Source organism: Vipera berus (genome assembly GCF_964194415.1).
Source record: "Vipera berus genome assembly, chromosome: Z".
Classification (NCBI taxonomy): Eukaryota; Metazoa; Chordata; class Lepidosauria; order Squamata; family Viperidae; genus Vipera; species Vipera berus.
The window spans coordinates 132494132-132509143 of record NC_138205.1 but is presented as its reverse complement, the minus strand read 5'-3'; the positions used below and the strand labels follow the sequence as shown (position 1 = coordinate 132509143).

Here is a 15012-nt window from a genome sequence, read left to right as displayed (position 1 = left end):
CTTCTAGCACTGATGATGTTCCCTAGTTGGGTCCTGAAACGTCTGCAAGGAAACCACCCAGCTCAGAGAGCACCAGGGACCCCACAGTCCAATCTATCTTTCTTTCTTTCTTTCTTTCTTTCTTTCTTTCTTTCTTTCTTTCTTTCTTTCTTTCTTTCTTTCTTTCTTTCTTTCTTTCTTGGCCAAGGGTAATTGGATGCACAAGGAATTTGTATAGAATCAATCCTTCCTTCCTTCCTTTCTTTCTTTCTTTCTTCTTTCTTTCTTTCTTTCTTTCTTTCTTTCTTTCTTTCTTTCTTTCTTTCTTTCTTTTTCTTTTTCTTTCTTCTAGCATTGATGATGTTCCCTAGTTGGGTCACGAGACGTCTGCAAGGAAACCACCCAGCTCAGAGAGCACCCAGGTCCCCACAGTCCTCCTCTTCCTCACCCCGACACCCCCCCTTCCTTCCAGCACGGAGGAGGTTTCCCGGTTTGGGTAATGAAAGATCGGCAAGAAAACCACCAAGCTCATTTCAACCCCGAGTTCCAAAGCTTTTCCTTCATTAGTTGACTGAGTGTATCTCTAGCCAGGGTGGGTAACTGCTTTTATCTAGCAAGATTCTGTCGGTAGGTGCGCGGCAATGAAGCCTCACTCCGCGGGCCACTGTCGCTTCTTTGAACCTGATGCTCACGCCTCTTGCCCACAGGCGCCCCCGAAGACCGGAATCTCTCCTCCTGGTCGGGGCTCCCCAAATGGGAATACGCCCAGCCGGGGGAGACCATCTATGCCCCCTGCCAGAACTGGTGAGTTGTACGCCCACCGAAATTTGCCAGATATTCCATTTCTCCGGAAGTAAAATGGCACTGATGGAGCATCTCCATTCTCAGCACCTGTGTAGACGGGCACCTGCAGTGCCAGGCAGATTCCTGGTGCCGCCTGGATGGCGGGTGGTCCGGCTGGGGACGATGGTCGCCCTGCAGCCAGAGCTGTGGTGAGGGTGTCCAGTACCGCTTCCGGGAATGCAGCAACCCACCCCCGCAGAATGGAGGCCGGGGCTGTACGGGTGGCGGTGAACAACGGAGACCCTGTCTGAACCGGGAAGCGTGTCCAGGTGAGTTTGGACCGGTACTGTAGAAGTGAAAATGGATGGCCCACAACTTAACAATGGTTTGTTTAGTTGTAGGATCCAATCTGGGTCGGTCACCAGGACCTCTGAGCTTACGGACGCATGCTGATTGTTTTCTGTTCGGTCCGTGGTATTTCCACACGGTGCCTGTTGTGTGTGGCTTTTTAGTGGTTGACTGGGATGTGTCGATGGCTGGCTTTGAAGTCATTGGCTATCGTTTGCTTGTGCTGCCCACAAGCACAAAGGCTTCTAAGTATCTGATAGGCTGGCGGTAAATCAGCGCTCCTGTTGACTGGCGAGAGGCCTTGTTTCCCGGCTTTCAAACATTTACCTGGCTGTTTTTGTACCTTCTCCGCCAACAATCTTAATTTCTGCAATGAACAAGGACATATGCTCAGCTTTGCAGAAATTAAGATTGTTGGCCGAGAAGGTACAAAAACAGCCAGGGAAATGATTGAAACCTGGGAAACAAGGCCCCAATGAGTTCAGGTCACGGTTGTAAAAGCCACTTACAACGGGCACTATAATTTTTTTAAAAAAATTTAATTCCATTTATATCCCGCCCTTCTTCGTAGACTCAGGGCGGCTTACAAGCTTAGCAGTAGCCTTCATTCTATGTATATGCCTGCTTATTAGGGCTTTCACACACACCCCAAGTGGCATTATTACAAAGACAGCTTAATTGCCCCCAACAATTTGGGTCCTCAAAGAGCAACACACACACTACTAAAGGGAGGTTCTGTGAAGATAGATGCCAGCATGAGTCAGGAAGCTCGGAAGACAATACCCGGTGACCAAGCCAGATTGGATCCTGCAACCTTATCCTGTGACCCAGATATTCGCCTTCATTCGTGTTTCTTTAGTGACCATTTGAAGTTACAATGGCACTAAAAAAGAGAGACGTAGAACCAGTCCTCGCACTTACGACCATCACTGAATCCTCAAGGGCACGTTATCAGAACTCAGCCACTTGGCAGCCGCCACGTATTATATATGACAGTTGCAATATCCCGGGATCATTTCCACGGGGGGGGGGGGGGGAAAGCCAGAGTTACTTAACAGCCCCCTGAGTTGCTTAACGACTGCAATGATTTACTTAGTGACCGTGGCACGAAAAGCGAGTCGCTAAATCAGGCGCAACTCGCTGAGCAATCACCTCGTTTAGCAAACGGAAACTCTGGTCCTGTAAATCCATATCGCCACGTTTCCCAGTCTTGGCGACTTCCAAGACGGGTGGACGTCAACTCCCAGAATTCCCCACCCCCCGCCGCCTGCAGAATTCTGGGAGTTGGAAGTCCACGCAGCTTAAAAGGGGCCGAGATCGAGGAACGCTCCTACCGGTAGTAGACTTTTGCATAGGGAAAACTAGCGCGTCGCAGACCTTTGCTCACTCACGTGTCTTTGTCTAGGTCTGAGAAAAGCCCGGCAAGAACTCCCATTGATTTCAGGGGCGGGGCTATGCAAATGTCTTCAGTGGGAGGAGCTTCTCACATTCCCAGGCTTGCCTACGAGCGGGCAGCAGGCTGTCCAGACACAGCCAGCCTTGCCATGGAGGGGAAAGTCCTCCTCCCTTGTTCCTTGTAGGCTTTTCCGACCCCAGAGGTGGAGCCAGCTGACCTGTCCCTTCAAAACCCAGAGCCCGGGAGGGGTTGGGCAGCTGGCCTCCAGCACCCTGCCCCAAGCACTGACCAGGGAAGGGTGCTCGAAAACCACCGCTGCTGTCTACGAGGAGGTCCTCCGACCCCCATCCTCTTTTTCCTCGCACTCTCCAGAGGCAGAAAACTGGGAGCCTTGGACCGCCTGGTCCCCCTGCAGCGTCTCTTGTGGAGGTGGAGAGCAGGTGCGCAGCCGACATTGCCGGATTGAGCCGGATTGCCGGGGCTTGTCCTCACAAAGCAAGACCTGCAACACGCACGTCTGTCTTGGTGAGTCCCAACTGGGGGCGGCGGCCGACCAACCTCCTGGTTGTCGGCCGAGAAGGTACAAAAACAGCCGGGGAAATGATTGAAACCTGGGAAACAAGGCCCCAATGAGTTCAGGTCACGGTTGTAAAAGCCACTTCCAACAGGCACTAGAAATACCACACAAAGAGCAACACACACTCTACTAAAGGGAAGTTCTGTGAAGATAGATGCCCTCGTGACCCAAGCAAACCCTGCCCACAAGCGCAAGTATTTCTGTGTACTGGATAGGCCGGCAGTAAATCGAACGCTCCTGTTGCCCGGCAAGGGGCTGATTTCTCACGTTCCAATCACACAACCTCCGACGTCGGCTCGTTTTTTTGGGGGGGGGCGGTTCCATTTTTTCCCGACGTCCGCGCCGGGGCAGCTGTGCTCGGAGTAGGGCAAGACACAAGAATGTAGGAAGGGCCTCTCCCTGTAATTTAATTTTAATTTAATTTAATTTATTAATATTTCTATACCGCCCTTCTCCCGAAGGACTCAGGGCGGTGTACAGGGCAAGAATAAAACACAGAGTTACAAAAATTAAAAGATGATTAAATACATGCCCATAAAAACAGTTGGTACATTAATAAAAACCCCAATAAAATGATAGTAAAAAACCCCACCAATCCCCCCTCAGGCCAGGCCGGCTTGTTCGAACAGGTATGTTTTCAGATCGCGGCGAAAGGAGCGAAGATCGGGAGCCGTCCGGAGCTCAACCGGTAACTGGTTCCATAGCTCCGGGGCGCCCACAGAGAAAGCCACCGGGGTGGGTGGCTCCTCATCCAGCTGAGCGGCTGGTGGGCTCTGGGTGCTTAACCTGCCCCCTTTCCCCCTTTCAGAGGCGGGCTGCCCTGTGGGGCGCCTCTACCGGGAATGCCTGGCGGAAGAGGGGTGTCCCTACAGCTGCGCGCATCTCACCCACCAAATGGACTGCTTCTCGGATGGCTGCGAGGAAGGTTGCCACTGCCCGGAGGGCACCTACCAGCACAAGGGGGCCTGCGTCCAGGTTGGCACCTCTGCATATTGTATGCTTTGGGGGCAGTTCAGAGGCTGGCGCTGCTGTGGCTGCACCCTGGATGTTCTGGGGGTGGGGGGGGTACGTGCGTATGGCAGAGTAAGATGAGAGCTTGGTGGGGGCACAGTCTGCGAGGTTAGGGAGACCCGAAAGGTGGATGTCTCAGAGAAGAGAGAGGCAACTTTGGGATCCTACGGCAGGGCTATCCTGAGTCCCATGTAGAGATAAACAGGGAAAGTATTGGACTAATAGGCTATTTCTAGCTCCGGCTATTTGCACTCTGGGGTCCTGGATGCTCTCTGAGCTGGGTGGTTTTTCTTGCAGACGCTTCACAACCCAACTAAATAATTTTATCAGTGCTAGAAGTGAGAAGAGGTGGCTGTCTATTTATATGCAATGCGAACTTCACCCCTTCTAGCACCATCATGTTACCTAGTTGGGTCATGTCTGCAAAAAAACCACCCAGCTCAGAGAGCACTGAGGATCCCACAGTCCTTCCTCCTCCTCCTCCTCCTCCTCCCTTCTAGCATTGATGATGTTACCTAGTTGGGTCATGAGACATCGGCAAGGAAACCACCCAGCTCAGAGAGCACCCAGGACCCCACATTACTTCCTCCTCCTCCTCCTCCTCCTCCTCCTCCTCCTCCTCCTCCTCCTCCTCCTCCTCCTCCTCCTCCTCCCTAGCACTGATGATGTTCCCTAGTTGTGTCCTGAAATGTCTGCCATGAAATCGCTCCGCTCAGAGAGCACCCAGGTCCCCACAGTCCTCCTCTTCCTCACCCCAACACCCCCCTCCCTTCCAGCACTGAGGAGGTTTCCCGGTTTGGGTAATGAAAGATCGGCAAGAAAACCACCAAGCTCATTTCCTCCTCCTCCTCCTCCTCCTCCTCCTCCTCCTCCTCCTCCTCCTCCTCCCTTCTAGCCCTGAAGATGTTACCTAGTTGGGGGGTCATGAAACATCTGCAAGAAAACCACCCAGCTCAGAGAGCACCAAGGACCCCACAGTCCTCCTCCTCCTCCTCTACCTCCTCCTCTACCTCCTCCTCCTCTTCCTCCTCCACTCTCCTCTCCTCCACTCGACAAACTCCACTTTCTTCTAGTCCTGATGACGTTACCTAGTTGGGTCATGAAACATCTGCAAGAAAATCACCCAGCTCAGAGAGCGCCAAGGACCACACAGTTGTCGTCGTCCTCCTCCTCCTCCTCCCTCCTCCCTGCAGACCCCTTTCCCTTCCAGCACTGATGATGTATCTACTTGGGTTGCAAAATGTCTGCAAGAAAAGCATCCAGCTCGGAGAGTAGCAAGGACACACCCCCCCGTCAGTATCGCACTGAGATGTCCAAAGCAAAGGTTCCCCTGTGGAGACCTTCTCGGGGAGGGGGGGCACGTAGACTGTAGTTCTGTGGGATTAATTTCCCCCTTGGCGAGCCGCTGAAAGCGCCCACGATTGAAAGCCTCCGTAGGAAAGTCAGTCGAGTGCCAAGCCCCCACTTAAGCCACGATGGAGCCCGCCCCCCAACTAGGAAGCTTCCTTGACTCCCTTCCACAAGTCTTTTCCCAGGGACCTCCACACGACCCCCCCCTCCCTCTGCTTCTCATCCTCCTGCCCCAGGAGTGCCCCTGTGTCCTGAGCGAGGAGCTTCTGCAGGGGTTCCGTAGACACTCGGACGAGACCCCCGATACGCCTCTAGTCATCCTCACCACTCAAGGCCAACGGGTCTCCCCAGAAGAAGAAGTGGCGCCCAACGACACCATCTCTGCTGCCTGCAGCAACTGGTGAGTTTGTTCCCCCACCCTCAAAAAAAACGGGGTTCGGTTCCTGTCTCCTGGAGGGTGGGGAGAAGATTCCCTGAAGCCGAGGCCTGTTGTCTTCAACTTAGCGACCACAAAGGCACCCACAATTTCTATCACCAAATGAGACAATTGTTAGTGCGGGGCTTTTGCCCCGTTGTTGCAACCTTTCTCGTCCCGGTTCTTAAGCAGATCCCTGCAGTTTATGAAGTTGCTAACATGGTTAAGGCTTTCCCGTGGACGTGGCTTGTCAGAAGGTCAGCAAAGGGGATGACGTGACCTCCCCCTCGGGGACGTCGCAACCATCATTGGTACATACCGGTGTCCAAATTTTGGTCACGTGACCGAGGGGGACGCTGCAATGGTCAATCGTGTGAAAGACGTTCCTAGGTCCCTTTATTTCCTGGGGAGTTGTTGCTTGGAAGGGACCCTAAACAAACTGCCGCAAGTCGAGCACTTCCTGTATGAACTGGTGGTCGATTGTTTGAAATTTGGGGAGGCCGTGACAGTCATAAGTGCGAAAGGAATGCTGATACCTCACTTTTTTCAATGCCGGCATACCTTTGAACGGTCACTAAGCAAGCTGTTGTAAGTCAAGGACTCTCTGCAGCCATTCTGGGTGTGTGTGTGTGTGTGTGTGTGTGTGTCTGGGCTTTGGTCTGCCCACCCCTAAGCTGCACCCGAAAAGGGCTGAAACTCAGCCCTCCTCCCCCCATGGTTGCAAATCAGAGACTATTCAAGACTATTCACCCTTCACGTTTCATCCTCGATGTACAGCTATTCATTAAGTGAGCATTCAAAGTTACCCCAGCTCTGAGAAACAACGGCTGTCTTTCATGTCTACGACTGTTGCGCCATCCCTGTGGTCGCAGGATCAAAAGTGTCTCCCTTAGCAGCAGAAATGTTGGGCTCCAGTGTGGTCGGTCGTAAGACAAGCATTTACCTGTACTCCTGGACCTAAATTCTCCAGGCACATCTGGGCAGATGCGCCCTGATGCCCCCCTTCTCTTTCCTCCCCCTCCCTTCAGCTCCTGTCACAATGGCCAGCTGGACTGCGTGTTCTCCTTCTGCCCCGTGGATGGAGGTTTCACGGCATGGAGCCCCTGGTCACCCTGCTCTTTGACCTGCGGTGGGCTGGGTAACATGACCAGGGCCCGCGATTGTGCCCGCCCGACTCCTGCCCACGGGGGGAAGGACTGTGTCGGCCCCCAGGTGGACATCAAATACTGCCAAACCCTGGATTGCAAAGGTGAGAAGCGGCAATGAATACTGCGGCTTTGTCCAACAGTAGACAACCTTAAGGGACGCGGTGGCTCAGTGGGTTAGGACGCTGACCTTGTCGATCAGAAGGTCGGCAGTTTGGCGGGTCGAATCCCAAGTGCCGCGTAACAGAGTGAGCGCCTGTTACACGTCCCAAACCCTACACAACAGCGTATAAACAGCTAGCGATTTGATTGGAGCTTATTCTAAAGCGCTGGTCCTCAGCTTTTCCAGCTCTGTGCACCGATAAGGACAGCGTTGGCATCAGCGTCAGGGACAGTGGGAGGGAGATGAGACAGTTGTGCACATGCACGCACGCACGCCGCTTGCACAAACGTATGTGTGCTTGTACACTGCTCATCCGCGGCTTGTGCGACCCGGTTTCCAATTATTGCTGTGGCACAGCACCAGGTTGTAGACTGGGAGTTGGGGACCCCCTGTTCAATAACGTATTCTACATCAACCTGGAATTAAGGAGAAACTGCCTACCAGTGAGGACAATTAACCAGTGGAACAGCTTGCCACCAGAAGTTACGCGTGCTGCATCATTGGAGGTTTTTAAGACACGACTGGACAGCCATTTGTCTGAAATGGTATAGGGTCCCCTGCTTGAGCAGGAGGCTGGACTAGAGGACCTCCACGGTCCCTTCCAGCTCTGTTATTCCGTTATTCTGCCTCCACTATGCCAGGAGGACTCAATCTTGGCAACTTCAAGAAGTGTGGACTTCAATTCCCAGAATTCCCCTGGCAGCAAGCAAATGAGGATAGCAAGAGAGAGAAAACAGAGGATTAAAAAATGACAATGAACTTATTTTCCAATCAAATCCTCCAATTTCCTGCCCCTGACATCTGCTATCTTCACAGATCTTAAGACAAAACGTAAACTTTGAATGCGGCTTGTTATGCATATCTTACCTATGCCTCAAGATTGGTATCTAAAAATTGCGCAGAAGGAACAAAGATGGCTTTGGAAAACTTGGCATCAAACGCTTAAGTTAGATCTTAAGAAGATTAATGTCCTTTGAGATGATGGCGAAGAGGCTACAAATGATCAAAACCGAAGATGCTGCAAAAGATTAAAACCAAAGACGCTGCAAACAATCAAAACCAAAGACACTGTGAACAATTAAAACCAGAGATGCTGCGAATGATCAAAACTGAAGACGCTGCGAACGATCAAAACTGAAGTCGCTGCGAACGATCAAAACCAAAGACGCTGTGAACGATCAAAACTGAAGACGATGCGAACGATGAAAACCGAAGATGATGCGATCAAAACCGAAGATGCTGCGAACAATCAAAACCGAAGATGCTATGAACGATCAAAACCGAAGACGCTGCGAACGATCAAAACTGAAGACGATGCGAACGATGAAAACCGAAGACGATGCGATCAAAACCGAAGACGCTGCAAACAATCAAAACTGAAGACGATGCGAACGATCAAAACCGAAGACGATGCGAATGATCAAAACCGAAGATGCTGCGAACAATCAAAACTGAAGATGCTGCGAACAATCAAAATTGAAGACGATGCAAACGATCAAAATGGAAGATGATGCAAACAATCAAAACTGAAGACAATCAAAACCAAAGATGCTGTGAATGATCAAAACCGAAGATGATGTGAACAATCAAAACCGAAGATGATGCGAACAATCAAAACCGAAGATGATGCGAACAATCAAAACCAAACACGATGCGATCAAAACCGAAGACGGTGCGAACAATCAAATCCAAAGACGCTGTGAACGATCAAAACCGAAGACTCTGTGAACAATCAAAACCGAAGACGATTGCGAACGATCAAAAACGAAGACGTTGCGAATGATCAAAACTGAAGATGCTGGAAACAATCGAAACTGCTGGAAAATATTTGCTGCCCAATTTGCTTTGCATAAGAGATGATAATGATGATGATGATGATGATGATGATGATGATGATGATGATGATGATGATGATGATGGAAACCTGTTCACCTCCCCCTGCTTTGTATGTTGTGTTGCAGAGTTGACCCACACCACAACGGGACCAGTCCCAGCAACCCCAGGTGAGCTCTGGGCATGCTCATGCTTGATCCTTTTTTTGGAAAGTGGCAGGACGGAAGGGAACTCCGCCCCGTCGGCTCTGCTGACATGGCTGGCCTCTCTCGCCCCGCCTTGGCAGGGGCTGAGGATGGCGGCCTGACCCCTTGGTCCCCCTGGACACCCTGCTCCAAGACCTGCAGCGATCCCGACCTCCCTGCCCTCAAGACCCGGCGGCGGTTTTGCCTCGGAGGCAGCGGCTGTGCGGGAGACACTTTGCAAGAACGAGAATGCAACTTGCCCCAGTGCACAGGTGGGCAGTGGCACATGTGGCCTCACTTGCGTGCGGGCCCGAGCCCTCTGGCGTGCCAGATAATGGCTAGGAAAGGCTTGCCTGGCCCCCTCCCCCTTGGTTCCATGCAGCGGGATGGGGAAGGGGAGGCAGAAAAGCCGCCACCACCATGGTACAGCAGTGGCCCAAATTGGGGAAACCTTTTGGGAAAAGCGTACAGTCAAAATGGCCCCTTTGGTTAAGTTTCCACCAATTTTTCTTCCAATTCCTTTACAACTGTAGCCTTGTTCGCTGAATAATACTTATTTTACATGGGTTTCTGGGCGACCGGTCCACTCTTGGCACCATTACTCTAACTTTATTACGTTTTGCGAGCTCACTAAATGAAAAATCCCCCCAAAAATACCCCAACCAACTCGATAGCGACCCCAGAACCCACTCTCAAATGTCCTTCCTCTCGGCTTCAATACACGACGTCAATGACCGAATCCTACAGTGATCCGATTGGCTCATCGCCAAAACAAGATGACCCCCCCCATTGGCTCTCTAAACCCTCCTCCTTATTGGCTACAATCAGATGAAGGACAGCCTACCTGACGTCAACCTCAGCAAGTTGCGCTTTCTTTTTCTTAGTTATTTGGCTATAACTTTTCATACAGTACAACTAATGGAACACACTTTGTTGCATTACGTTCTCGGTTAAATTATCTTTCCATTGATCTATAATTTTATGGTACTACTCCAAAAAAAAGCAGTGTTATTAGCCATCAAACCTCAAAAGTACACTTTTCCCCCAAAGGTTTCCACAGTTTTGGCCACTACTCTATCCACCCCTTGGTATCACCAGCCGTCAGTCTTCCACAGTTCCTGGAACTGAACTTTTAGCTGGGTTAGGATCATGCACCGTTAGCCATGAACAGCGGCAAAATTCTTAGCCTCCTGCTAAAACAGGATCTGTGCTGGAAAGGAAGTCTAATAACTTGAGCCCCTCCAAAGGGTGCCCAGACTTCCTTTGTCTCCTTGGTACCCCCCCCTCCAGAGACACCCGTATGCGAGGGCCAGGCGTGCCTCGGGCTGAACTGCACCTGGAACCCGTGGTCCCCTTGGACCGAGTGTTCCCGCAGCTGTGGGGTCGGACAGCAGCAGCGCCTGCGGACCTACCATGCACCTGGGCAAGGCGGGCACTGGTGCCAAGACATCCTGACCGCCAACTTGGAGAGACGTTTCTGCAACCTGCCAGCGTGCAAAGGTAGGGGACGTAGATGAAGGCGGGGGTCCAAGGAGGCTTCACTCGCAAAGCTCCAGCAAGAAACGAAAAAGACACACACCCAACCCACCCTTCTGTGCTTTTATCCACACGCGATTGTTCCTGTGGCAGGGAGTACCGCAGGGGAATTGTGTGGAACAAAAGCCGTCCCTGGGCCAACGCGGTGGGAAAGAGAGGGAGAGAGCAGCCCTGAAGCTGACCCATAACTAAACAGGGATCCGGGTGGGTCTTCCCTGCTTTGTGTCTCTGCTGCAGTGGACGGGGTCTGGTCTAAGTGGAGTCCCTGGTCGTGGTGCGACCGGACCTGTGGCGGGGGGCGCTCGGCCCGGACGAGGACTTGCACCAGCCCACCCCCTAAGAATGGAGGGCGCCACTGCCCGGGCGAGAAGTATCACGTGCGGGTCTGCAACCCACAGCCCTGCGGTACGTGGTGGGAAGGAAGGGTGGTGCTATCAGCTGGGCATCGAACACAGAACCATCGGGGCTGGAACGGACTTTGGAGGTCTTCTAGTCCAGAGGTCCCCAACATCTGGGCTGCGGCCCTCTACCAGTCCGCAGCCTGTTCACAACCAGGCCGCGCGCACAGGCCCACTCATGTGAGTGTCGCAGGTACTCGTGGACCAGCCGGCGTGAGAGTCATGGATTCATGGAGCCTTACTCATGTAAGAGGCATCCCTCGCACAAGCACTTGGGGCCTCACTTGTGCGAGTGTTGCAGGCACTCACGGTCCCATTCACATGAGCGTGACAGGAGCTCAGGGCATCACGTGAGCGTCGCAGGCGCGACCCCTTTCATGCGATCGTCACGAGTGCTCCGGGCCTCACTCATGCGAGCGTCACGGCTGCTCTCAGCATCACTCGTGCGAGCGACAGCTGCTGGTGCACGCCTGTACATGCCCCTCCCGCAAAACCATCCCTCCTCCCCACCCCCCGGGCTGCTAACCAGGAAAGATTGGGGAACTTTGTTTTAGTTCAACCTCCCATCCCGGTCAAATGGACCCTCTTTCAGATGGTGGTCACAATCTGGTGAGTCTGTGTGGCTTTTCCAAGACTTCTGCTGGTAACAAACGCTCTCTTTCTGCAGAGGAGACTTGCCCGCCCATGATGCACTGGGTGGGGTGTGCCAACCGGTGCCCCCGACATTGCTGGGACCTCCAGGAAGGCATTGTGTGCCAGGAGAAGGAGGCCTGTGAGCCTGGTTGTCGCTGCCCTGACGGTGAGGAGGCTTTGTCGGGTCCATGGTTTTGCTCCTGTTTATATACAGGTAGTCCCTCAACTTATGACAGCTCATTTAGTGACCATTCGAAGTTACAGCAGCACCGAAGAAAGGGACGTATGGCCATTTTCCACAACTCACAGCATTCCTGTGGTCATGCAATCGAAATTTGGACGCTTGACAACTGACTCATGTTTACGACAGTCGCAGTGTCCCGGGGTTAGGTGATCCGCTTTGGCGACCTTCTCAGAAACAAAGTCAACGGGGAAGCCATATTCACTTAACAACCGTGTTGCTAACTTAACAAATGCAATGGTTCACATAACAACTGTGGCAAGACCGGTCGTACAATTGGGCCCTTAGTGAACATTTCACTTAGCCACATAAATTTTGGTCGTAAGTCGAGGGCCGCCTGTACAGTCGTTGGCCTGCTAGAGTTGGTGGGGGAGAGGTTTTCTCCTTGGTGATTGGCTGTTTGTCTGGTGTGAATCCTCGCTTATCCTGGAAGACTGGCACTCAGATAAATCAGCCATCGACTGATCCATAGAGATAAACCACATTTACACACCATTGAAGGATTCAGTGAAAACCAAAGAAGTACATCCCCACCAACAGCTAACACAGAGATAAGCAGGGATTAACACCAGACAAACTACGTAGCGGAAAGCAATAATCAAGCGGAGAATCCAACCGTCTCCAAAACTGACAGGACAAACTCTTAAATGGGCAGCAAACCCCCCAGCGCTGGTGATGTTACCTAGCCAGCTAACCACGCAATCAAGGCCAATTCAAGGCCTAGATTCAGAGACACCTTCCTTGCTCACCTAGCTTCCTCCATTAGGTACATTGGAGCAAGATGGCACCTGCGTTCCCCTCGCTCACTGCGAGTGCACCGATGCCCAGGGACACAGCTGGGCACCGGGCAGCCAGTACGACGACGGCTGCAATAACTGCACCTGTGCTGCTGGAGGGAAACTTCTCTGCACCAACTACACCTGCCCGCCCACTGAGTGCACCTGGAGTCTCTGGTCCAGCTGGTCCCAGTGTAGCATCACCTGTGGAAGTGGGTTGCGTACCCGCTTCAGGTAAGGCTGGAGCCAGGCCGCTGAAGGCAAAGTTTGCCTCTGGGTGGAGGACCAGAATTTGAGGCTGAGGGGCCACATATTGTTGTAATTCGGTGCCAGCCAGTGGACCCGGCAGCTGAATTTGGGCAATCAGAGGAGGAGGAGGGACCTGGAGAGCCATCAGAGGAGGAGGAAGGCTCTGATGAGCTCCAGGACTTACAATCTGAGACCCAGCTGTGCTGGGAAGCTGAGTCAGACCCTGAGGGCTAAGAGCTGGAAGACATCATAGATGCTCACAAATGCCGACAGGCAACAAGAGTAGGACAGAGGGAGGCAACGGGGCGGCTCCAAGGATGGAGGAGAAGGCATTGAGAAGCCACGCCTTGGGACTGCCCTAATAAAAAGGGAAGGTGTGGGTGGTCCTGGTTGCGGAAGGCAACCGTTGGCGAAGGATTCCAGTTTTGCGGGAATCGTGTTCTGTTTGCCTTGCCCGGGAACAATTTTCCGTTTGAATCGTGTTCTGTTTGCCTTTGGACTATATTCTCTGTTTGAATCGTGTTCTGTTTGCCTCTGCTTTGGGGACGTTTTGCAGGTCTGTAAATAATAATAATAAAAAGGGGGTTTGTTTTTCCTGCATTTCCAGCCTCCTTGTTAAAAGAGGCGAGAAAGTCCAGATCCTCGCCAGATCCTAGGACAGCTGTTAAGAAGAGAATGGGAAAGTCCCCACCCATAGTATATGGTCTTAAACGATTTGTAAATTGGAAAGACTTTCAGTTGCTGGAATCCTTGAGAATTCTCCTTTCTTGTCTCCATAAATCTTGTTAAAGAAAACGATCGGTTCTCTTTTAACGAGATTTATTTAACAATAAATTTGGTTAAAAAGACTATCAGTACTCTTTAATGAGATTTATTTAGCAATATCTATTTAACGATAAATCTTGTGAAAAAAGACTACTCTTTAACGACATTTATTTAGCAATATTTAACAATAAATCTTGTTTAAAAAGACTATTGGTACTCTTTAACGAGTTTTATTATTTAACAATAAATCTTGTTAAAAAACCCTACTCTTTAACAATATTTATTTAGCAATATTTATTTAACAATAAATCTTGTTAAAGAAGACTATCGGTACTCTCTAACCAGATTTATTTAGCAATATTTATTTAACAATAAATCTTGTTAAAGAAGACTATCGGTACTCTCTAACGAGATTTATTTAACAATATTTATTTAACAATAAATCTTGTTAAAAAAAGACTATCGGTACTCTCTAACGAGATTTATTTAGCAATATTTATTTAACAATAAATCTTGTTAAAAAAGACTACTCTTTAACAATATTTATTTAGCAATATTTATTTAACAATAAACCTTGTTAAAGAAGACTATCGGTACTCTCTAACGAGATTTATTTAGCAATATTTAGTTAACAATAAATCTTGTTAAAGAAGACTATCGGTACTCTCTAACGAGATTTATTTAGCAATATTTATTTAACAATAAATCTTGTTAAAAAAGACTACTCTTTAACAATATTTATTTAGCAATATTTATTTAACAATAAATCTTGTTAAAGAAGACTATCGGTATTCTTTAATGAGATTTATTTAACAGGATTTATTTAACAATACATCTTGTTAAAGAAGACTATCAGTGCTCTTTAACAAGATTTATTTAGCAAGATGTAACAATACATCTTGCCAAAGAAGACTACCTGCGCTTTTTAATGAGATTTATTTAACAAGATTTGTTTAACATTAAATCTTGTTAAAGAAGACTCTTGGTACTCTTTAACTAGATTTATTGAGACAAAGGTGGCAAAATTGCCAGAATTCCAGCAACTGAAAGTCTTCCCAATTTACAAGCCTGCCCATTAGGATGACAAGTCATGAAAATTGTCAATTGTCTGACCGGATGTTAGAAACCCTTTTTGCAGCGGTCATTAAATGAACACCGTGTCATTAAGCGAACCCATTGTTCACTATGAAGCGTTTTTTTTTGCCAAGGAATGGAAATATATGCCGTTT

At 50.1% G+C, this 15012-nt stretch overlaps 1 protein-coding gene across 1 annotated transcript in view; it reads left to right on the top strand.

The window, feature by feature from the left end:
• LOC308679056 (SCO-spondin-like) overlaps positions 1-15012 on the top strand; it is a gene marked incomplete at its 5' end in the record, with an annotated part of 188318 nt that overhangs the window by 134410 nt on the left and 38896 nt on the right. Inside the window, 13 exons of the mRNA XM_081346291.1 lie at positions 687-783; positions 868-1091; positions 1275-1377; positions 2691-3031; positions 3892-4058; positions 5681-5844; positions 6888-7108; positions 9129-9170; positions 9287-9457; positions 10476-10685; positions 10959-11126; positions 11787-11918; positions 12760-13003. Of these exons, the coding sequence (XP_081202417.1) occupies positions 687-783; positions 868-1091; positions 1275-1377; positions 2691-3031; positions 3892-4058; positions 5681-5844; positions 6888-7108; positions 9129-9170; positions 9287-9457; positions 10476-10685; positions 10959-11126; positions 11787-11918; positions 12760-13003 (2284 nt within the window). The remainder of the gene's footprint in view (positions 1-686; positions 784-867; positions 1092-1274; positions 1378-2690; positions 3032-3891; positions 4059-5680; positions 5845-6887; positions 7109-9128; positions 9171-9286; positions 9458-10475; positions 10686-10958; positions 11127-11786; positions 11919-12759; positions 13004-15012) is intronic.